Source organism: Astyanax mexicanus, chromosome 19 (genome assembly GCF_023375975.1).
Source record: "Astyanax mexicanus isolate ESR-SI-001 chromosome 19, AstMex3_surface, whole genome shotgun sequence".
NCBI classification, from domain to species: domain Eukaryota; kingdom Metazoa; phylum Chordata; class Actinopteri; order Characiformes; family Acestrorhamphidae; genus Astyanax; species Astyanax mexicanus.
This window is the reverse complement of record NC_064426.1, coordinates 26,993,405-27,018,717: the sequence shown is the minus strand read 5'-3', so window position 1 is coordinate 27,018,717 and position 25,313 is coordinate 26,993,405. Positions and strand designations below refer to the sequence as shown.

General features: G+C 37.5%; 1 protein-coding gene across 1 annotated transcript; it reads right to left on the bottom strand.

The window, feature by feature from the left end:
* Window positions 1-1,056: 1,056 nt before the first annotated feature.
* pold1 (polymerase (DNA directed), delta 1, catalytic subunit) lies at window positions 1,057-23,240 on the bottom strand. Its single transcript, XM_007256284.4, has 27 exons — window positions 23,080-23,240; window positions 21,128-21,323; window positions 20,180-20,293; window positions 19,939-20,079; window positions 19,596-19,721; window positions 19,342-19,510; window positions 17,742-17,856; window positions 17,094-17,223; window positions 16,813-16,979; window positions 16,548-16,652; window positions 14,023-14,163; window positions 13,763-13,873; window positions 12,439-12,630; window positions 12,222-12,310; window positions 10,412-10,528; window positions 8,896-9,009; window positions 8,534-8,681; window positions 7,509-7,604; window positions 6,399-6,536; window positions 6,135-6,310; window positions 5,862-6,014; window positions 4,635-4,737; window positions 4,339-4,471; window positions 2,693-2,806; window positions 2,539-2,591; window positions 2,312-2,409; window positions 1,057-1,977 (listed from the first exon to the last, which is right to left on the bottom strand). The coding sequence occupies exons 2-27, from the start codon at window positions 21,312-21,314 to the stop codon at window positions 1,890-1,892; spliced, it is 3,318 nt and encodes a 1,105-aa protein (XP_007256346.2). The 5' UTR covers window positions 21,315-21,323; window positions 23,080-23,240; the 3' UTR covers window positions 1,057-1,889.
* Between the last annotated feature and the right edge of the window lie 2,073 nt (window positions 23,241-25,313).

Sequence of the window (25,313 nt, the reverse complement as noted above, 5' to 3'; positions counted from 1 at the left end):
GCTTGAAATCCTGGAAAATGCTTGAATTTGAACTGCATTTACTTTACAAAAAATTACTATCTGACTTAAGTTGGCTTAAAGAAAAAATTGCAGAGCGTAATATAAAAAAACTGATCGATCACATTTGTCACATTTCACCGTAATTGATAAATTACACATTTTAAATGCATTTGTCTTTTTAACAAGTGATTAGTAACAGTACCACACTTTAAAAATAGTTATTAATATGTTTTTTTAAAACATCCCAGCAGACGAACTAACGAAACAAACCTACATTTACCTCAGCAGTGCTATTCTTATTCTTATCTGGTCACATTTAGCTAGCAAGTTTAACAATTTTGTGTAGGAGTTAACTGAAATTAAACTTTTTGACTATAAGTAAAAAAATTAATTTCCCCCATTTCATCAAAATTGGCCAGTGCCAATTTAAATGTGTTCATTTTCATAAGAAACCATTAACAGTACTATTTCATTTTTTTTTTACATCTTAGCAGACAAAGCAACAAAACAAAAGTCCATTTATCTCAGCAGTGCTATTCTTATCATGAATTTACTTTAGGCAGTGCTATTCCAGTCACATCTGGCTTACAATTTTAGAAAGTCACTAAAATGTAACTTTTTGACTAGAAGTAAACTACACCAAAAATGCATTTGTCCCTTTTCATCATAATTGATCAATTACACATTTTACATGTATTTGTAAATTTCATAAAATGCCAGTAAATAGCCTTTAACAAAAGTACCACAATTGAATAACATTTATTGAATACATTTTTAAAATCTCAGTAGACAAAAAGCAATACTGGCTGTGCCATTCTAATCATGAATTTACTTCAGCAATGCTACACTGTTAACATGTAGCTTGCTAGCCATTAGTAGAGCCATTTTATTGTCACGTGTGAGTGAAATATACACAGAGAAAGGCAGTCAGTCAATACTTAACAAAAACAAGGCTCAGCTAATGCTACTTTTATAGCCCTTTACAGCGGGCATCTTGACTTTCAGCTAGAAACACATCAGTTTATGAAAAGATAGTAAATAATACCAAGCATGAGAAATGGTGCTGAATGTTTTATTTCATATAACTTGAGTTACACACAAAAACACATTGTAATTTATATAACAGTGATCTGCAGTGCTATCAGAGGAGGAGGAAAGGTGGAGTGTGAGCCTTGTAACCCTAATGCCACTGCTGGCCAAAAGAGGACACAGCAGAACGATTAAAATTAAAGGAGAAATCTGGTGTGAAATGGACTTGGGTTGTAGTGAAACATGATCACGAGTTATAACTTTGGTTGAATACCCCACGTCCGTTTACCCCCAGCATTCCAAAATACTGCACTTTTAGCCAATGCTCCCAACAGTTTTACAGTGCTAGAAATAGGGGCATAGGGGCAAATATTTTGTTTTGATGATGTGCTGAACTGATTTATTTAGTTTGGAAGCCTAGTCAATTTTTTTTATTTACATGATTATTTTATAGTGTGCATTTTACAACCAATCCAAGGCTCCCAATTCCTTAAAAATGCTGCAAATCACTCAATCACTTATTTTGAGTGCACGCTCGCATGTGTGTATGTATGTACCTGCATGTGTGTAGTTGCACCAATATCTGACTACAGATGTTAAATGACTATTTCGTAGCATTGTGATAGAAATGGCACTGAATTGGGCTTACCAATTTCAATACATTAAAATATGCCTGAACCAGCCTGATCTTGATAAACTGAAATGGATCAGGACACATTTATTAAAAACTCAAGAGAAACACAAACCAAGTTTTGTACAAAAACATTTTATTTATGTGTAGAAAGTAAGATTTTAGTATTTATTTTTTTTTTTTTTTTACAAAAGAAGGAAAGCTGAGAATTCAAGGGCCTGGTCTTCTCTCACCAGCCGAAACGGGACACAAGCTTTCCCTGGTCGTCAAGGTCTTTCTGAACCTTCTTCCTCATGTAGAAGATGGGGCAGTCTCGGCTACACAGAGAGATAAACATATGTATTCATTATACAATATGACAAGAGGTTCAGTGGCTTGCAAAAGTACACCAACCCTGACTAGCTTTCCTAAAAAAAAAATCCCCACAGCATGATGCTGCCACCACGTTTCACAGTGGGAATGGTGTTCAGGGTAACGAGCAGTGTTATTTTTCAATCCCAAACAGTGCTAAAAAGTTACATTTTAGTCTCATTTGACCACAGCACCTCCTTCCACCTGTTAACTGTGTCCCTTACATGGCTTCTTATGTATTTCTGTAAACACCCCAATACGCATTATGTCACCACTAAGCATTAAAACATGTAATCATACCTGGTACACAGCACATCTTCATGCAGCGATCCTTGGCAACGTTGGCACTGAGTCCAAAGCCGAGAAAACTTCTCCTCCAAAGCTGAGAGATGAGCAATCTAAAAATACGTATGCATTAAGAATTACCTGTTTCGTGCATTACACTAATCTCAAATACATTTCGTGCTTCTTGATGGCTAGTAGTTTACAGTTAGTAACTACTACAACTACACTTGACATATACATACCTCTTTCTGATAGAGCTCCGACTCCTTCTTCTTGCAGAAATCGCAAACAGCAGCTACAAAAAGACAAATTTGATTAAAATGGAAACAGTCTGATAGACTTTCATCTTTTAAAATTTGCACAATCCACATCCTTCAGATCCCCTCAGGAACATACCATCCGTTTTGAGAACAGCTCTGCAGCCAATGCAGGTGCTGCGTTTCTGGGCAAACGCCATGAGACCACCCACCCTGGAGGTCAGAACAGTCTTACAGCGTGTGTGATCTCCCTCTGAAACAGACAGATATCCAAACCACAGTTACACATATATAAGACTTATTTTAGCAATCTTTACTACTGTAATTCAATTAGTGAGGGTTTGTTAAAAGCTACTGCTACAGAATCAACAGGTCTGAATCAAGTGAGTTTATTTACTTGATTGGAGACTTTGATTTGTTTTCACACGTGTAAAAAAACGAAATGGACCAAAATGCATACAAACCAACCACGCTAGCAAGCTGTCTGCTCTGATTGGTCAAAACTGTGTGGCTTTGGTGCAAGAAAGTAAATACAGCAAGAAGGTTCTGCGTTCAGCGCAGAACAGCACATATATTGTGCAGTATGAGACTGCTTTAACATTGAAAGCTGAAAATATTTCTGTTGCGCTTTCAAACAGTGTTTTCAATAATATGTCTGCATCAATACAGAGTTGTGTGACCGTGAGCAGTGAACACTGTACATACGGCCTTCAGCGTGAAAACAGTGTAGCATGAAGCAGCTGTAGTAATTATCTGGCTAATAAATCAGGTTAAACTGCACCTCAACAGCGGTTTAGCTCAAACCTGATTAGTATATTTAATAATTGGTTCAGATTGAGACCAAATCTCATCATGATTAGAGTATGAGTATGATTATGGTTATGATTTCCACACCTGCTGAAATGAACCGCACCAGTGCAAAAGAACCAGAATCCATTTTAATTGGACCAAGGGGTATTGGTGTGAAAAAATCCTTTACAAAAGTGTTATTGAGGTTAGACGTTTGATATGATGGATGCTACTTCCCGGCAGCTGCGCTCCTCCAATGAACGTCGCCTCGCTTTGCCAAACAAACATTCACACAAAGCAATCCAGACTGTTCTCATACAGAGTTCCCCAATGGTGGAACAAACTACCTTCCACTACCAGATCAGGAGAATCTCTCACTATCTTTATTAAACTCCTGAAGACAGAGCTCTTCAAAGAGCACTTACTCTTCTAACACCTCTAACTAACTACCTTCCACTACCAGATCAGGAGAATCTCTCACTATCTTTAATAAACTCCTGAAGACAGAGCTCTTCAAACTAACTTCTTCTCACCTCCTTTCCTTCTTCCCCTGCTTCACTCCTTTATCCTATTATTTCCCTTTGACCTCCTTTAGGCCCTTTTTACCTTTAACTTCTATTACTTTTTTTACTTCACTATTTTAATTCGCTTTGGACAAATACGTCTGCCATCTACATTACATATGTAATGTAATGTAGATGATTACCTTATACTTGAACGGAAATTCAGCTTATTCATTTTGTAATATTTTGTTAGATACCTGGTATATATGTTGTGGTCATGCTAAAATCGTGCAACTGCAACATATCCACTTCTACAGAAGGTTAACTTTCAGTGAAAGTCAATGTAAAAGATTCCATACAAGTTAATTCAGAGCATTTCTACTGCTCCATTAATCATAAAAATGTGACACATAACTGCCAGATATGCCTGATATTTTCAAACAGTGAAAAGCAGCAAAAACAGAGATACAACACACACACATATTTTACTCACTGAGCAAAACGCTCTCAGCCTTAGACTCTCCCAATATGGGCTCAAAGATTCGCATTAAGGGTTTAGACAGCTGCTGCTCCAGGTAGTACTGAGTGTCAATGGGGATGTTGTTTTCCAGCACATAAATGGGGTCCTAAACAAACAAACAAACAAAAAAAGAGCAAAACTGTATATTAATGATATTATGTTGAATCTATTTATTTATTTATTCTTCTCATTTAAAAATGTCTGTTCTACTACGTTGCATTGTGCCTTTGAATCTTAAATACAGACTCGTATAGAAACACACTACCAACCTCAGACTTCATGTATGCTGCTACTCCTTTAGCTGCTTTGATGATAACGTACGGAACTCGATCTCCAAGATTAGGGGCGCTGCCTGCATCTCTCTTGCGCATCCTAAACAAAAACCCACACGTCAGACCTTTCATTGTATTAAATATCTAATAACCAAGTTAGTGAATTTCTTCTCTGTGCATGGTCTCATTTCATATGTGCATTTTGGGGTTTGGGAAGGGGTGATATTGCCCTAAAATAATACCACAATATTTTTGCCAATGACACAAAGCACTAAAAACACTTTACTAATGCAATAAAAAAGTTAGCATTAAAAACAATTAAATCTGGAATTTATTGTGTCTATTTACAAGTCTTGGGTTTTGTATAAAATAACAATATTAACGATGTAACAAAAAAACAACCAAAAAAAAAAAAAACAAAGTTAAAGAGCAGAATATTTTGTGTACTCATATAAGCTGCAAACAAACTAACAATTACACAAATCAACATTAAACAGCAAAAAATAGAAACAAATATTGCTTATATTGCTATCACCACAAAACAACTTTTTTTTCTGCTAATTTTAAAAATTATAATAGATATCACTTCAGTTTTTAAATCAGTTTCTCTGGTTTTGCTATTGATAGGTATATGTGTGAGTAAAATTAACATTATTTTTTATTCTATAATCTACTGACAACATTTCTCTCAAATAAAATATTGTCATTTAAAGCATTTATTTGCAGAAAATGAGAAATGGCTGAAATAACAAAAAATGAAATGACCTGAAATAATGCAAAGAAAACAAGTTTATAGTTATAATATTTTAGTTCAGAAATCAATATTTGGTGGAATAACCCTTGTTTTTATTTACAGTTTTTATGCATCTTGACACGTTCTCCTTCACCAGTCTTACACACTGCTTTTGGATAACTTTATGCCACTCCTGGTGCAAAAATACATCTTTTTTCATCTTTTATATGTTCTATTTATGTGGGCTATTTAAAAAGGTATATATTCCTTATCATATGTCTGAATTGGTCTTATAATTAACAGTTCATTGCAATGCTATTATATAAATCATTATATCAGCGGCATTGTTGGTCTTGAAAGGTGATTTTGGTAATTGTTTTTTTGACGAGATACTGTTTAAATAAAAACAGAATAACAAGCTCAACAATACTGGGGAAAAAAACACACACACACACACACACACACACACACAAACACACACACACACACACCTCTCAGCGAGTTCGACATGAGCCTGTCTGCCTGCGTACTCCTGCGCTGTGCGCGTCAGCTCCTTAGTGATCACAAGCTGACTGATGTCAATCCGGTTACATAGGAGGTCTGAGATCACCTCTTTTGCATGAGCCACAGCTCCATCAGGGTCTCTACAAAACACAAGTAAACACACACACACACAATTATGCAATCTAACTGTAGTGAACAGTCTGTGTGCGTCACTGGAAAACTCCTGAATTATGAGCTCCCTGCCACAAGTGGGCGTGTACCTGTCTATGAGGATCTTTTGAAGGCATGTGTTAATGAGGTTGGCCACTAGGGGGCAGTTGTCTCGTCTGACGGTTTCAATGCCCTTGCAGTCCATCTTATCATGATGCTCCGCACTGGAGGAGAAGTACAGTCCAGCATACCTCTTCTTATTGATCAGCAGGTATGGGTGGTACACCTAAAAGAGAGTAAAAGGTAATACACACTCAGGAAGTGAGTATTATTTGTGAATTCTTTTACCATTAAATTCCTGCTGCCATCACTACCTTCTCAAACTCCAGCTTGATTGGTGGAACAAAGTGGGAAGACACCCATTCAGCTGCCTCTCTCCCCACAGTCATGGCCTCCTGCACCGTGTCCACACCCAGTTTCACCATAACAGAGTCCGTGTCTCCGTAAACCACCTAAGACACATTTAAAACAATCTGATCATATACTAGACTTAATAAAATTCTGGTTCTTCAGAAACGATTTGTTTCATATTGTAACACAATCAAATTTATACACGCCATCTGCTCCTCTATTTCAGAAAATATAAAAATAAAAAATACAAAAATATAGAGAATACAATATACTGATTACGGTATTGGAACAGCTGCTCATTAATGGGTATTTAAAAGAGTATATCCTGTTTTTGTTGAAATACCTGTCTCTATTGTCTAGGGAAGGATTTCACTTAGGTTTGGGAGCATTGCTGTGAGGGTTTGACTGACCAAAGACGGGAATGACTGAGATCATAGTGTTGGTGAAGGCTTCCTTTTCAAAACTAAATATTTTAAATAGTTCCATATACACTATAAATGGACCAAAAAAGTTTAAGCAATCAAACAATATATTTCTCAAAAGCTCTATTGCACAAGTAAGAAGTTTAATATCAATTTAAAATATTATTATTGAAGCCATTAGAGGCACTATTAATATTATAGTATCACAATCAGCCACAATTCCCTTCTTTGCCCAGTTATCAAATAAATTCAGTTAAGTGTGCATTAAAATGACCCTACAAGCTACAGTATTAATATATTTAAAAGGCCTATAGTTACTGCTCTTTTTTAACCTCATAACCCAGTTTTTATCACTTGTGCTGAATAAATTATTTTGTACCCAGAATTCTGGGCTCATCTGGGGATGGGAAGAACTTTTTTTTGTGGATCGATTGCGCAATTCCATTTGTCTCTTTTCTGAGTAAATAATTGATGTTTGCTGTTGTTTTTCTACTTTAGAAGGTGGGCACTCAAAACTGGACATATTGCATACCTAGAATTTCTTTCTATGGAGAGGAGAACAGCAAAATCTGCTTTTACAGATCTCTCATCATCCACAGTAGGGTTTATGGGCGTCATCTAAACTAGAGACCGTCTGTGGGTGTGTCTTACCTTAGCATCAGCCTTATAGCCGTTAGCGATGGTGTATTTGGATTCCACAAGCTGTTTAGTCTGCTCAATCATCTGCCTTCCAAAACCAGTCACACTCTACAGACACATCACATACACACCCATTTACAGTTAGTGAGTCACACATCCTGTAGGCTAGTGATTGCAAAACAGCTCACTTTTACAAGCCATTAAAAAAATTAAGCAGCATATTGCAATAACTCTGAAAGAGGGGTTATCCTTCTTTCACAAATCTGTGCTGTTTTTCTCTGTGGAAAGAACTACCAGTAGATCCCGAGATGAAATTTTATGATTTTTGGAGACTTCTTTATTCTTTTTTCATTTCTTTATAGATCCTTGTGGTTTGCCATTGGGCTGAATTTACTCGATCAGTCTGATCTGGCAACGTTGGTAGTTGTTTCGCTTGGAAATTATTTTTTTAAGACAGTGAAATGGCTGAATTCTAAATGCTTTTACAAAGTCCTACAAAATGTTCTCTAATAAAAAGCTCTACTCTAACTACCCTGTACATTTTAGAATCTAAAATAACTTTTTTTCTGTTTTATTATGCAACTATATTAATCTCAAAAAGTAAAGCTAGTCTTTAAATAATATTTAAAATGCAGTTTTATTATAAAGAAAAACAGGCAGATAAACGGGATAAATCCAATGAGAGAAAAAGCCTAAACAATATCCAGTATAACAGCACAGGAATAACAGATGAAAACAAAACTCTCTTTCCTTCCCCTTCATCTTCTCTTATTCTTCCTTCCTATGTTTTATAAATGATGCCTTTAACGAAGATTAATTGAGTCAACAAAATTATATAAAGATCACCTGTGTAAGCAAACATCAGCCACTTGGCTTTTCTAAAGCTGAGTATATTTATAGTTTGTAAGAGATCATATATTTTTATTCCCAAATATTTTTTCTTTTTTTGTGATATTCAAATATTATTCATTTAAAAATTAAGATATTCAAACAACAAGTCTACTCATTTCTGATGAGGTGTAAGGACCGGAGCTAACCTGTGAGATCTCCAGGCAGGGTAGTTTGCCCACTTGTGCCCCAGTGAAACCGTACACAGAGTTTGCGCTGATCTTCAGAGCGAGCTGCCTGCCGTCCAGCACCTGCTTCTTAAAAGGGTCCGTCTCCTTCTTCAGCTCAGCCTTCGCCCTAAAAATGCACAATACAGTACAGGTGACCATTTAATTTAATTATTCTTAGAGCTGGGGACTTATATATTTCTAATATATTGTATATGCCATTTTCTCTCCAGTTAGGAAGGCCAATTACCCAACCCACTCGTTGGGACCTTTGAGTTTTTTCTATTGGTGTCAATCGATTAAAAAATGTAATCAGATTAATCAGATTAATCACAGTGTCTCACCTCTTCCTGGCACTCAGCAGGTTCTCCAGGATTTCAGGCAGAAGGCCCTTCCTCACTGAGCTTTTCACAAACAGATCTCCTGTAGGGGTCCTAATGAAGTCTTCTGCAGAAAGACTGCACACATGCAAATACTCATCAATAAACAATTACCAAACATACTAAACACCAAACGCGATAGAGCATCATGTCACAACATGAGATTAGTGCTGGACAATAATTCAATGTTTATCAATATTTATCCTAATAGAAACATTTTTCAATTACAGTTATATAATTAAAAAAAGAAATTCAGATTCATACAGTCAGTATGAATGTACAGTAGAGCTGGGCGATTAATCGATTTTAAAGATTAATTCCAATTTACAGTTAAGGACGATGTGTTTTTATGAAAATCGATTTTCCGAGTTTTAATTTTCACCACAGAAGCTCCCCTGCCGGCTCCCGTACTTCAGAGTGAGCTTAGCCCCTCCCCTCTCTCCCGCGCGCACCCCCGTCCCTCTCTACCTCCCTCCCGCGCGCGCAATCCTCCGCCCCTCTCTCGCGCGCAGCTCGCGCACCCCACAAACGCGCGCGCACACACGACGGCGGATCTTGTGCCCAAAACGGAGCAAGTAGATCCGTTAGTTGGTTCGGTTTTGCAGCGTCGTACTTAATCAAACAGGTCCTCGCTGTAAGGTGTGTTTAAACCGATTGCTTCTAAACGAAGCAGCACGACCAATTTATCTCTACACCCTAAACAGAAGCGGAGTGGGAACGCAGCAGCAGCACTAGCTCCCCATCTAAATTAAAACAAGCAACTGTCCCTGACACATCTTCCAACCGTGTACCAGGTTCTGTATGCAGATTCATGAGAAAAGATCATTTAATTTTATAGAACACTGGCAGTTATTTAAAAGCTTTTGCAAATTAAGCTCAATGGGGGAAAGTATTTACTTAATAGCATATTAAATTGTAATTTTTTATCAAAAAGGCCACCATTTTATTTCTTTCTATTTGTTTTTTGAGGGTGGGTTTATTTATTTATTTTTTAAGTATGAGGGTGCATTGTGTCAGTACCTAAACTATGTTGGAGAAAGCTTTCGAAAAGTTACTAGATGTTCTCACAGTTTACAATTGTTATTTTTTTGCTTGTTTCTGGTTGCACTTTAACCACAAATGGGACATTTAAGTGAAAACTAAATAAATAAAAACTAGTTTTTAACCATTTCTTTATCATCTTTAATTTGATTTTTAGTAGGAGAAAAAAAATCGATTTTAAATAGAAAATCGGATTAAAAAAAAATAAAAAAATCGAAGATTTATTTTTTGGGCCATTTCGCCCAGCTCTAATGTACAGATATGCCTTGTGTGGTTCTTAGCAGTTTTTACTGTGCCTTTTATAATGTTTATATAGATATTGGAATTACAATGTATCAACAGATGTTATGAAATACATTATGATATGAATTTTGGCCATTTCATCCAGCCCTATTTGAAATTATGACTTTGTTAAGTTTGGATTTGATTATATACTCACCCCAGCTTGTCTGCTTGGCCTTTCTGAAGCAGGGTAGTGTAACACAGGTTATGTGCCATCATAATCGAAGGGTACAGGGAGGAGAAATCCAGAGTAGCTATAGGAATGCTGTAATACCTGTAACACACATATTAACATCAAATGAGTTATAATTAATATCATTTATTAAAGTGGAAATTTCATACTTTTTTTTTTTACAAGTTAAAGTAGGCCTATGGGCTATAAAAAAGATGTTCATCAGCATTCTTTGCACAAAATCACTCTTGCATAAATAGATTAAGTCATCTCTATTCATGCCAGTTTCAGAATTTCAATTTCAGCCCCGTTCAGAACAAGACATTTAAGGTCCCATGTATACGCTGAGCGTTTACTACAGATTATTCCCTCATCTGCTGATTTACCACGAACAGCAGGTCCAGATCCCTCCATCAGACAAAGTCTGCTTACTAATCCTGCTGTGTACTGCCTGAGGTTTTTAACCAAAAAGACCAAAACGGCATTACTCACACCTGATTTAGTGGGTGGGGCTCTGGTGGAGGTTGACAGGTGAGGGGTGGTGCCAGAGTGGTTCTATGCAGGTTTCCTTATTGTGATGTCACAAGAGCTTAACTGGGATTAACTGTACTTGTTCTCCTTAAGACGCAAGTTTTTATAGTGTAATTTTAAATGCAAATAAAAGAATGAATGTAAGAAATATAAAATGCAATCATATTTATATTAGTGGTTTTATAATTTATATTATATATATATAAAATTATATGTTTGAGGGGAGATAAAGACCCTTTCTGTATGAGCCATTTAAGGGCTCTGCAACTTTTATGCAAATATGCTGTTGCTGGCTAAGCCCCATGTATACTTTACATGTATGCGTTTACCACACATTAGTCCCTCATCTGCGGACTTGCCACGGACAGTAGGTACAGATCCCTCCATCAGACGAAGTCTGCTGGCTAATACTGCTGTGTACTGCCTGAGGTTCCTAACCAAAATTACCAAAATGGCATTTTTTCCACCTGATTTAGTGGGTGGGGCTCTGGTGGAGGTTGCAGGGTGAGGGGTGGGGCCAGGATGGTTCTATGCAGGTTTCCTTATTGTGACGTCACAACAAGGGACCATCCCGATGGCTCATAGAAGCACATGGCATCAAACTCTTTCAACTGATTTACAGACAATGGATAAATGTTTTTTTTTTTTTTTTTTTTTTTTTTTTTCGCTTATAATTGTGACGACTCCATGGCCCTCTTTGGGTACTAGTCTGCGAGTGCACAGGCAGAGCAGGGCCTGATTGTTCTAATTAGAGTTTTGAGTGCACCTATATAGGGGTATGGCATATAAGGTGGAGGTTTTGTCTCTCTCAGTTGGGCACATTCTTTCTTTATGTAGGCAGGTTTCTTTTTATTTCTCCCCCAGGATCCTTGATTTCTCTCTCTCACTCTCACTCTCACTCTCCATTTATCATTTACTGATGCAAATATGCATCCACTCATTCACGACTATCACTGCATTCATACTATAGACATTTTTTATTAATTTATAATTTGTATTGAATTAATAATAGTATTCTTTGTTTGAAACTTGAACTCTCGTGTTGTGTGCCTCTGTTATGTTTTGGGATGTGGACAAACCCATGCCATAATGTTAATATAATATTTATAGGGTCAGTCGAGACTGAAGTGGAAATACAAAAGTACACAAAAAAGTGTAAATTTTTGCATAATATGTTCCTTTCCATATTACTAGCAATATTCTCAAACAGTACAGTAACAGACAGATTCAGAAAAATAAACAGAAGACTGCAGTAGATACCTACCCTTTCTCTGGCTCAATAACAGTGGCTCCTGTGTAGTCTTCACCTCCCTCAGTCTTCACCACCGGCATGACCAGGTCCTGCTTCATAGCCTGAACACACACACAGATACACATCCAGATACCACTTGCAACACACTTTAAGAGTTCCCTTTTGTACTTGACTTGAATATGAATGAGCAAACTGCACTCACACTGAGTGAGTGAGTGATTTAACACACCTGTCTCAGCAGCTGGGACACCACTTTAATCTGCTGTCCACGGGAGAGCAAGTAAGTCAGAGGCACACCGGTTACTCTGGCCATCTCCATGTAGTTGATCACACACATCAGCTTCTGCAGCAGACGCAGGGGCAGGTAGGCATCCTTCAGACAGTATACCGCCAAACGCCGCCTCGTCTGCTCATTCCCATTCTTAGGTGGAAACATACAAATGTTTACTGATTATTCAGCTCAAATTTTGTGTAACTTATGCATATGAAGCCATTTTGTAATACAATAAAAATGGGCCCTAAAAATTGAAACAATCTTGCTTTGCAAAAGATTTTTGCCAGTACACAGCCACAGTGGTACTGTATGGCGTTTTGCATTGGTCTATACTTTTTGAATGTCTGAATATGTCTAGTTCTTTACATGAAACCCACTGATGTACCAGAGTTTCCATTTTTCTTAGAAAGACATTTTCAGGGCTCCGAGTGGTCCAGTGGGCTTAGCTATGATCAGGAGATCGCCGATTCAAATCCTGTTCATGTAGCTTGCCATCAGCTACCGGAGCCTTGAGAAAGCACAATTGGTCTTGCTCTCTCCGGGCGGGTAGATGGCGCGCTCTCCCCACATCTCTCCAAAGGGTGATGCCCGCAGCACAAGGAGTGCCACAATCTGCCATGCAGAATTTTGCCTGCAGCACCACAATTCTTCAGCTAACATCATCATGACTATTAGGGCTGCCACTAAAGTTTATTTTGGTAGTCTGCTTCTGTCCCCAGCACTTTGTGTAAAGCGTTACTGTTACAAATTAACAATTAGTCGACAAATTATATCGACTAATCATTGCAGCCCTAGTTACAATCATAGCCCTGTACTGCTTATATATTTCAGCTTGATTTACATTACTACGATTTACATCATATTCATGAAAATATTGAGATGTTTGATTATCCAGATTTTTTATTATTTATTATAGTTTATATTTAATAGTTTCTCTGCTTCTGTGGGCAAGACAGACATTTTTGCCAATTAAGTAAACTGATAAGTATAATATGTGATGCTAAACACTAGAATTAAATAATAATAAAAAAAAAAAAACGGAAAAGTGTTGACCATCCACCGGGTAAAAAAAAATTTAGAGGAACTACTGAGTAAATTAGTAAAATATAAGTGTTCAAGCTCAGTTGCTCAACACTAACAAATATTTTCAGAACAGTTTTAGTGATTCTTATTTTCTAGATGTTTTTTTTATAACTAGAAACGTTCCAGTCCTCTAAATTTATGTGCATCCTAAGCTCTGACTGTTTTTAATGTTGAGACAGGACGATAGCGTGTGTACCTGCAGGTCAGTAATAATGGAGTGTTGAACATCTTCCTTCTGCTCCTGCAGGAAGTGGAAACTGACTGCATTCAGAGTGTAGGAGCGCAGTTTATAGTCCCTCAGGAGAACCTGCAGAACAGAGCACATCACACTGCAGCTTTCACAGGTTCCACAAATCCCTTTATATGTATTGTTATTCACACTGCACCTTATATGTTGCATGCTAGCATTTATACTGTATGTTTGTAAAAAATAAGTTTTAGAGAGAATATTTTTACCTGCAAGAGATCAAACTGCACTCTTCCCTCCATGTTGACAGTTTTGTTTTCTCTGCGGCCCATCTGTTTGCTCTGGAAGCTGGAGTCCTTCAGAATAGACTTGATGCCCCTCACTCGTCCCAGATACGGGAACAGATTCACCTAAAGATGAAAAACACACACACAGCAGAGGCCACAATATCAGGGAAATCAGTCCGAATGCACAAACTCTTATGAATGAATTCAGAAGACGAATAAATGAAATGAAGGAAAACATGAATAAGGAATATACAGCTCTGAAAAAAAGAAATTAGAGACCACTGAAAAATGATGAGTTTCTTTAATTTTACCAAATTGAAAACCTCTGGAATATAATCAATAGGAAGATAGATGATCATGATTTGATTTGATAGATGATCACAAGCCATCAAACCAAGCCGAACTGCGTGTTTTTTTGCACCAGGAGTGGCATAAAGTTATCCAAAAGCAGTGTGTAAGACTGGTGGAGGAGAACATGCCAAGATGCATGAAAACTGTGAATAAAAACCAGAGTTATTCCACCAAATATTCTCTTAAAATGTTACGATTAGGAACGTCTTTGCATTATTTGAGGTCTGAAAGCTCTGTATCTTTGTCATTTCAGCCGTTTCTCATTTACTGCAAATAAATGCTCTAAATTATGATATTTTTACGTGGAATGTGGGAGAAATGTTATTCAATAACCGAAGTGGTCTAACAAAGCTGAAGTTTTGTCCAGAGCTGTACATTACAGCAGTGGTTCCCAATCCTGGTCTTGGATTAAGTTCAGCTCACATTCTCATCACAAACAAACCACTCCTTAATTCCTTTGGGACTGGACCAGAATCATCTCCACTCAGTAGTCCAGATGCTGTTGTTTTGTTCTGCATTTGAGTGTGATTACTATATTTACACTTGTCCAAAATAACGAAATTGCACTAAAAGTAAAAAGGATCCAGCGGGTGCATTTCCCCCAAAAAAATCAATCTTAGCAATATTGGACAACCTAACATATGACGTGAGAAAAGAACAAGCCAGTTGTGCAATGCTTCCTAAAGAGCTTTGCAAACCATAACTTAAACCAGTTCAAAGAAGGTGTTAGTTGACTCCTCCCTGTGATAAAGCATGGACCAATAATACAAAAAATTGACTATTCTGCCCAAAATATGTAAAAATATGTTGGAATCAATATCATTATACATATTCTGAAATTCAAATAACAAACAGATGTACATAGACTAACGTGAAACACTGGTAAAAGTCAAACGTTTGGAGACACCTCTTCCCATTCAATTTTCAAGTTTCTTACAGAGAACCCTTTACGACAAACACTTAGATGGGATTTAAAAAGGCTTGGTGTTTATAGGGATAAGCAATTCCCAATGGCATAGAAATCTATTTTGTTATCCTGTAATTCCCAGCCTGTTGGGAATTTTATATGCGCATGTATTGCGCAGTCACAGCCAGGTTACAGAATACATGGTCTTGGAGACAACAGTCTTGCTAAGACCATGAGCAAATGTTTCTCTATTAGCTCCTCATCACAGGGGTCACTAATAGGCGGACCGCGGTCCGGGTCTGGACCCAGACGTTGTAAACTTAGACCAATCACGTGTGCTGTAATATCACCAAACGCTCTCTCTCATATGTAAATAAAAATAAACCACAACTTCCGTGCTCACAGACGCGCACTCTTTCTACTCCCAAAACAACCCTGCCTCAAATCTAAGGCAACCCCCAGGGGACAAAAAACATTGACAACTCCCCCATTAGTTTTTCCCACAACATAATAAAGTCTGCTACAGTAATCATATTAAATAAAATCTGATATTTTGACAATTCTCCATATTTTGATATATATATTTTGATGACAGGCAGGCCTAATATAAATGTATTTATTTAATATAAATAAAACCAAACAGAATAAATATAGCATTTTGAAACAAAATTAACTTGAATTTAAATTATTGAGGGTGTTTACAGCTACTAGGCTTCTTCAGTAAACAGGATACGGCACTGAATCTTAACACAAGTTAAAAATGGCAATGGTCCGGACCTTGACCTGGCGAAATTTCCCTAACTGGGCCGTACTGAATTCTAATTAAATATCCCTGCTCTAGAGGGTTGATATTTGCACATATAAGATGTTGATGCCAGCAGCTCTACCGTGCGAAAGGCCCAATTAGACTACAAGCTACAGACAACCATTTGTGATGAGGGTATAACATGAGTCAGTCGGCTTAATGGGTCGTTAATTTGCAAGCTAGTTCACATAGTACTTTAGCTACGTAAGGGTTTGGGAAACACTCTTTATCCATCCATCCATCCATCTATCCATCCATCCTTCCATCGCACGAGGTAAACAATGTTCCTAGCGTTACAACAAACTGGATCCAGCTAATCAGCCAATTAACAAGCCCCATCCTGAGTTAAAAATAGTGTGTTAGAACACTAAAACAGGCACAATTGGGAACCACTGTATTAGAGCAAACATGAAATAAAACATGTGGGTAATATACTGTACAAACCTTTAGAGCAGCAGCTCTGTTGAGCAAGTATGGCAGGTCAAAGTTCTGAATATTGTAGCCTGTGATGATATCAGGATCCACTGTCCTCACAAACTCTGCCCAGCTCTGAGAAGAAAAAAAAAAAAAAAACATACAATTCATCAGCTCATCACTCATTAGATCATAAAGTGATGGTTCATAGAGGAAAGAGTAGGAGATAGAAGTATGTATGTGCATGTTTATGTGATCTGAAGAGCTCATTATAGTCTGAAGGACCTCTGCATACCTGTAGTAGTTGCTTCTCTTGTGTAAAGCAAAGGATTTGAGAGCCCACTATGCTAGCACAGCTCTGCAAAGTGAAAACAGTGCGTATAAAGGGCTCCTTCTCTCCTTGACGCTGCACCATGGAGGCAATCTGAATCACCGGGTCCACCTCTGCCTCTGGAAACACACCTACAACACACAACAATACCTGGATATTTACAGAAGCTACAATGTTGATCTATGGAAAAAACCTTCAAAAATATTAAATGAGGTCTAAAAAATGCACAGTGAAGACACACTTACCTTTCCTGCCAGCACACTCAATATCAAAGCTCAGAACCCTAAGAGGAGCAATTCTCTGCCATTCTCCTTCTGCTGGGTGACTGATCAAATCGTTCCATCCCACATCCACCTCATACTGACAGAGAGAAACCTGACAAACACAGAAAGAAGCCAAATCAAAGTCTGTGCAAAAATGTGTGGAAAAAAAAAATATTCAGAAAGTTTTAAGAGTTCAAAAATCAATATTTGGTGGAATAACCCTGGTTGTTAATCACAGTTTTCATGCATCTTGGCATGTTCTCCTCCACCAGTCTTACACACTGCTTTTGGATAACTTTAAGCCAGTTCAGCTTGGTTTGATGGCTTGTGATCATCCATCTTCCTCTTGATTATGTTCCAGAGGTTTTCAATTTGTTACATCAACGAAACTCTACATTTTTAAATGGTCTCATTTTTACCCAGAGCTGTAAGTGTTTTGGTCTTTATTCGTTGTGTTTAAAGAGCTAAATTTTAATGTTTAAGCATCCTTAGCAACACTAGCTTTTTTTTTAATTAAACTATGTAGCAAGTTTACTGCTCCTTAATGGAATAACTGTGTCACTTTGCCAGTAATGCCTCTCTACCTTTGCACGCAACTCAATACAGTATTTTATAAATCTGAGACATTACCTTTCCTGGGTGGCGGGAGTCTGTGTCTTTTGTAGTTCTTTCTTCTCTCAGTTTGTATTTTCCTTTAGGCAGCTCAATCCAGCAGCAGCCCACCACGTCGCAGTCCACCATGAACCTGTAAATACGTGCAAAATTAACCAACTTTATCACTGGAAATGCTCAAGTGTGGTTGTGGGAGCAAGACAGACACAGCAAAATAAAATAAAAAAAAATCACATGTACCACACAACTTTCAATAGGCTCAGGTCTGGTAAATGCCTCTATATGACATTAATTCGGTGTGATTTTAATTAAGCTTAGCAGAAGTATTATCTAAAGGATTTTTCACACAATGATTTAAATTAGAACTAGAATGCCATCAAATCCAAAAGAAGCTATATAAAAGCACCCTGTTTTAGTGAACCTAAAGTCAACCATGCAGCTTAATTTAGGGCTTCCACAGCTTGAAACACACAAAAATTAATCATGGGTTGGTTTTTGGGCACAGGGTACAAAGCCAGATGTGGTCTGACTTTGGCGGCTTGCTATATCAGGGGCACAACTACCTGGACATGCCCAATGCTTCTCCAAAGAGGAAACTGACCTGCACGTTAACGCTCATTCATTCTGTTTATTGTTGATATAAAAGTTTGCATAGCTGCCAACATGTATTTGGGATGCTCCAATTTATTGGCTAACATAAATTACCGTCTCTCAAAAACAAGATGATGTTTTTTTTATATTAGATTTGGCACTTAAGATGTATCTGAGCATCTAAAAATCGAAGTCCTGCTTTATATATATATTTATATATGTGAGAGACGGTAATTTATGTTAGCCAATAAATTGCAGCATCCCCAATACATGTTGGCAGCTATGCAAGCTTTTACATCAACAATAAACACAGAATGAATAGGCGTTAATGTGCAGGTCAGTTTCCTCTGCTAAGAAGCATTGGGCATGTCCAGGTAGTTGTGCCCTTGAAATAGCAATCCGCCAAAGTCAGACCACATCTGGCTTTGTACCCTGTGCCCAAAACCAACCCGTGATTAAATTTTGCGATGTTATAAATTACTATGGCGGTCCTATTTTGGGGCGTAGGGCAAACCCCTTTTCACCCCTTGTACTATTTTATTTATTGTTATTGTTTAAGTTTGCATAGCTGCCAACAGGCATGACCTAAGGGTATTTACACTGCTGTGTCCATGTTTGTGTAAAAAGCAGGGGTGTACATGCATTGGGGATGCACCAGTTGACAGTTCACTGCCAAGATAGCAATAAATGTCTGACAGTTGAAACCTGTGTTTTCCGTTGCAAAGATAACAATACGTCAGAATTTACCTGAACACACCTCATTTCAAAATCACCACAGCCATTAGCATAGATATATTCATAAGCTCTGTTGCTATTGAAATGGTGCAGGCATAAGCTGTTTATAAAGACTGTTGGCCGAAGATGGAGCTCTTAGGTTTCACTTTACAAATAACTACAAGCCACATGTAGTTCTTAGCAAGGAATTTACAGATGCATAGTTTAATTTCTTTTGTGTCTTTAAAAATCACAACCTACACCATCTATTAAAATCTACTGATTCAGGCGAAAACCATCCATATTTACATACCTGATCTCAAAGTCAATATTGGCCTCATAGGGAGAGTAACTCTGTGTGGAGAAGTTCGCAAACTTAAAGCCCTGCTCCAACAGGCGCTTCGCCGGGGCAACCAGACGAGGCATTGCCATGGTAATCCGCAGGAAGTCCAAAGGACGGCTTCCATGGTAACCATACATATCTCAAATAAGAACAAAAAAGGCAATTTATAACAAACTAAACATGTACATTCACACAACCTTAAATCACACAAAGATGTAACATACTCTCTTTGCGGGTCATGTCCACTGCCAGCACAGTGACAGATATGTTGTCTTTGTTGGAACGCATGTCCTTCAACACAGCAGAGTTCAGCTCTTTCTGAAACTCAGACAGGTGAGCAGCAGTAAAACCTAAAAGAAAGAAAATTAGCATGAATTATTCATATTTAATCAGTATGGGAAGGCAATCTGCGTTCTATGGTCCCATATTTTCATATTTAGCTCTCATTGTAAAAACAAAGCAACCAGAAACACACAGCATGTCATCTCTAATCTTAATCAGTATAGATACGATAATAAAGCATGATTATTAATGATAACGTATGTAGTGTTGGTTGTTTTTACTCACCAGCGGGAGCAGGAACATAAAAGTAAGGCGCAAAGCCGTGCACATGACAGCAAACACTGTTCCCATTATCGGTCACTCCAAACATACGGACCACTGGAACTTTCCCCTGGACCTGTCCTGGCATCCCAGCCACTGCAGAACCTACACACATGCATGCATGGATGTATTTCAACATCAGAATATAAAAGAAAAATACATGAAACCGGTAGCTGCTTTCTCACTAGGGTTGAGAATACTTTACCCAGGTAATAGTCCAAATCTATTTGCTGAAAGATGAGGGTGTCTTTGTCAGGTTTGATAGTAGGAGCTGTGGGACGCCGCCAGCGAGGGTTTAGATCAGCCGAGAACAAGTCACCTGAGCCAAAAAAGAAAAAAGAAAAAAATGCAAAATAAAAAATAAATTGTTTAACATAATTAGCCAACATAAAATACCATTTCTCAAACACAAAACAAGATGAGGTTATATATATATATATATATAAAGCAGGACCTGAATTGCCTGTCCAATAAGAGAAGAGTTGTTATACATTCCTATGGGCAGTCCTATTTTTGGCACTTTTTGGCACATCCCAATTCACCTCTTGTCCCAACCACTTAGTCCTACCCTTCCGTTTTGTACATTCTTACCTAAAGGAACTGAAGAAACCCACAAATAAACCTTTATATTTGTTAAAAATTATAAAAACCATTGCATCTTACCTTATATTTTTTAATAAATTATGGGCCTTTTCTTCATAACAAGCAAGATAACAAAAAAAAATCCTGTTCCACCTACAATAGTGGAGGAGCATTTACTGGGACTTTGGCATTTAAGGTGGTTTGGGAAAATTTAAATAAGTAGTTAGTGAATAGGTAACTTTATCTTCCTATAACAGAGAAAATAGGGACGGACAATAATAAATAACTCATCAATCTGAACCCAATTGCAGGGTCGTCTACAGAGCATCCCTAATATCCTAATAATGAAGCAATGTACATTTCTTTAATCAAACAGGGCTGAATCATTTTGTAGAGTGAGAACTTCATCCACTTCCTTTTGTAACTCAGTTCAAATAGAAAGATGACACTCGAAAACAAGGGGTAGGGGTACAGATGAGAAAGGGGATTGGGCCCATGTTATTAAATAACTGAGAAATCCTGCTTTGTGAAACAATACAAATTTGGGACCAACTCTGGCAGTACCACTTACCCACTGGAATTACATCATGACCCGCCTGTCCCTCCCCTGACTCTGCATCCATCTCCATTTCATCAAATAAAGCAAGCTCCTCCTCAAAATGGGAAGGTCCATCGTCCCAATCTGTACCCACTCGGCCTTTCTTAGTCTGGGAGGCTCCACCCAGTGTAGGCCCACCATTGCGCTTTTTCCCATCCATCCTCAGCACCTACAGTAAACACACATACATATAAGGGTCAACACTGTTAATGTACTAATTAAACAAAGATCAATGCATTAATGGACGGTGGAATATCCCAGTTGTGGGTGGGCAAAAGTAAAAGTGCACAAATCATTTCAAACACTAAATCAAAGTCACTGAACTAAATTAAACTTTTATTCGTATATTTCTTTTAATATGGGGATGTTTAAACGCAAAAATAACTTGTATAACTATATGTAGGATTGGACGATATGGAGAACATTTATATCACAACATGTCTTAATTTCAGTCAATACGATATAACTGCAATATTAATATGCACAGTATAAAACCCACCACTCTTGCTGTACATAATCATGTACTGAGAGAATTAGGCAATATGGAAAATGTTATACAACAGTATTAAAAGATATCTTATAAAACAATGTATTTATTGTGGCAGATTCTATAAAAAATGTACTAAACAGTATTTAAATACTCTTTCATTAACAGTCAAGTTATTTATATATAATATCTGCTGCACATGATTCAATTTAATAGGAGTTTCAACACTCTCTGTAATAAAATGTACAGTTGGGTCAGGCTTCTTTAGGGAGTAACTATATCCTTGGCATATTTTCAATAAAAAAAACCTATTTATCACAATACAATAACATATCGACATGTAGTCCAGCTCTACTTATATGATGTGTTTTTTATTGTCAACCACCTTAATTACTTTTAATATTTATACAATGTTTGGTGTCCTGTGGTTTCTGTGATGTAAAGAACACAGACGAAATCCAAAACCGAAATATTTTTTTTAAATATGAAGACACCTCAAATCAAAAAGGGGGAAATAAATTTAAAAAACAAAAAATATTTAATAGCGCCCAAACTTTGCCAAGTTTTGCATCTAGAGGATAGCTTCAAAAAGTACTAATTAGGCTTGGGCAAAGGAAACTGGTCTATTCTAAAAAAAAAAAAAAAAAAAATCTACCAAAGCGGTTTGATAACCCAGCTAACCTACGCTATTTTTCATTCTCAGCATTATTAGCTTTTACTGCGAGTAAATTATATTTATAATTTATGAAATTAGTTATAAAAGAAACTGTGTTTCCAGAGAGAGAGAGACGCTGAAGCAAGAGCAGTTTAGTCCCTGTTCATGTGCTTAACGTGGCTTGTCAGACAGCAGAAGTGTCACTAGCTAATACAAAGAGAAAGCAATAATATCTATCACCCCATTGTTGTGTTGTTACCCAACATAGCACGTAAAACATCCAGGAAAATAAACAACAGAAAGACGCAAACAGAGGAGCAACTTTAACGTTACAGTAACTAGCTAAGTACAAGGTTATCAACCATATATTAAATAGGTAAGTTGGTAAGCTAGCTAGAGCCAAACAAACATGAGCTAAAGCTAGCTAGCTAACTAACTACTAAGTTTCCTTGACCCGCAGAAAACTACTAAAAAACAGACAGAACAATACAACACCGTTTTAGAGTACATCACGTAGTTAAGCTTCATAGCTAAGCTAATCTAGTTAATATCCAAACTATAAAAGATCTGCCAGAACAGTCAAATTCCAACCTAGACAACAGCAGCAGCAACAACTAGCTTCACCATATAAACAGAAAAGTCAGTTAGCAAAGCAGTGTTAACACTAACACTGTACCAAAACCGGTTTGCACACAGCTAGCACGCTAACTAACTAGCAGACCTGTAGCTAAACAACCCGACGTGTAAGTAAACAGGGTTAGCAGGTTAAATAGAAGCCCGTACTTTTCAGATCAATACTGTGTTGTCTCTCTCGGACCCAGCCTGAATCTCCCGCCACTTTTTTGACATTCACGCGCTCCACTGTTCTCTCTGCTCGTATACATGCCGCGATCTCCGTTTCCCGGCAAATTTGCGTGAAGGGGGTCGCGGACAGTGATTGGCTCAAACCCAGGAAGCTGCCCTGTTACAAAAACCATCTTATAAAATAAAAGTACTTTTACGATCACACGTATAAACGTATTGTTGTCATGCTGATCCACAAATGCATCGAACTATATACATATAGTTCGAATTATTTAAGTAGATTAAAATAATAGTTCAAATAGTTTTCTAAAAGGTTCGAAACTTTTTCAAAAAGTAGTTCGGATCAGTTTTCCAAAAGATTCAAAACTTTTTCTAAAGCAGTTTGAATCAGTTTTCTAAAATATTCTAAACTTTTTTAAGTAGTTCGAATCAGTTTTCGAATAGTTTTAAAACTTTTTTAAGCCGTTCGAATTAGTTTTCTAAAATGTAAAAATATTTTTTAAGCAGTTTGAATCGGTTTCTAAAAGGTTCGAATCTTTTTCAAGAAGTTTAAATTATTTTTCTAAAAAGTTCACATTTTTTCCCAAGCAGTTTGAATCAATTATCTAAAAGGTTTGGATCTTTTTTCAAGCAGTTTGAATCAGTTTTTTTAAAAGGTTAAAATCTTTTCCAAGCAGTTTGAATCAGTTTTTTTTAAAGGTTTGAATCTTTTTTCAAGCCGTTCGAATCAGTTTCCTAAAAGATGATATTTTTTTCTGTCTGACTCTAAAAGAGTAATTGAATTACGCCTCTTTTGTAGATAAAATTTGTTGTTTAACAACCTGTTAAAAATACACCAGAATGCAGGAAATGGCATCCAATTCATTAGAAATGTTATGGGGGGAGGGTGACCTTCATAAATCATCAATCCATCAATCAATTCATCAGTTCATCAGTCAATCAGTCAACCAAGCGCAGCATCTCGGATAGTATAGTTATGCAATCTCCACACTCTTACTTACCTTACAAATATATGCTGCTTAAGGAAAAGGAGTACAATAATAATAATAGATAATGGTCTTCAATAATTTCAATGTAAACATGTATTTTTTTTTTACAAAAAAAAAAGAAAAAAATTCAGCCATTGTACTGTTTTTTTACAGTTTTGCGCTGACAGGTTATCAATATATATTCTGACTCAGGATACATATCTTATATACAGTCTATGCTCACAGAGCTAGGGTAAAAACACTACCCTCTGCAGTGCACGTGCCCGACTTGTGATGGGGAACTCTGGTCTAATCCCTGACAGGGACTGTAACACAATGTCCGCGTTTATTTGCAGAACTGAGTAAAATCATCTCATATTCCACCAGTAGTAATCATTTAACACGGACATGGCTTGTGTATGGTGTCTGACAGGCTGGATAGATCAGTTGAAGGTTTATTAGTGTTTTGTACAACACGTAAAGACATGCATGCATTGAAATGTGTGTGGTCTGGTTTAGAAAATCACTCTACAGTTGGACACTTTGGACTTGATATAACACAGTAGACCAACACCAGCAGATGACATGGCTCTCCAAACCATCACTGACCATCAGTAAATTTTGCATTTTATTTGGAAATCAAGGGACCAGATCCTGGAGGAAGAGTGGAGAGGATCACGGTCCAAATTGCTTGAGGTCTAAGTGTGAAGTTTCCACAATCAGAGCCGTATCATCTGCTGGTGTTGGTTCACCGTGTTATATCAAGCCCAAAGTCTTAGAGCACTTCATGATTCCCTCTACTGACAGCTTTTATGGAGATGCGGATTTCATTTTCCAGCAGGACTTGGCACACTGTCCACACTGCCAATATGTGTATATTTTATAAAATAAAAATAAATGTTTGACACTGAACTAAGACTGTACATTGTACATTCTGTGTTCATGTGTGTGTATTTTCTGTGATGTCCTCACATCTATTCACGTCGTAGTCACCACTATATTCTGCTCTGACCGCTACAGCGTGCTGTAAAAATAACTGTGCTGCCCTTTTCTCTGCCGGGGGATAAAATCGTTCAGCATTAAAAACAGTCTCACGTTCCTCACGAGCAGTCAGCGCCTAATTGACACGATGCTCCGCCAATCAGATGGCTTAAGACCCTCCGCGTAAACCAATCACATTGCACGTACGTGGATCGTCAGAGGCTAGTCGCTCTCTGATTGGTCGGGCTCCTCCTCCGCGGTCAG

Bases quoted from the DNA above. Each gene is read 5' to 3' on its own strand.
- pold1 (XM_007256284.4), bottom strand. From the start codon at position 21,314: ATGGATGGGAAAAAGCGCAATGGTGGGCCTACACTGGGTGGAGCCTCC. The intron at 20,294-21,127 runs GTAAGTGGTACT...TTTTTGGCTCAG, and splicing joins TCATGATGTAATTCCAGTGG to GTGACTTGTTCTCGGCTGAT. The intron at 10,529-12,221 runs GTAGGTATCTAC...TGTGTGTTACAG, and splicing joins GTTATTGAGCCAGAGAAAGG to GTATTACAGCATTCCTATAG.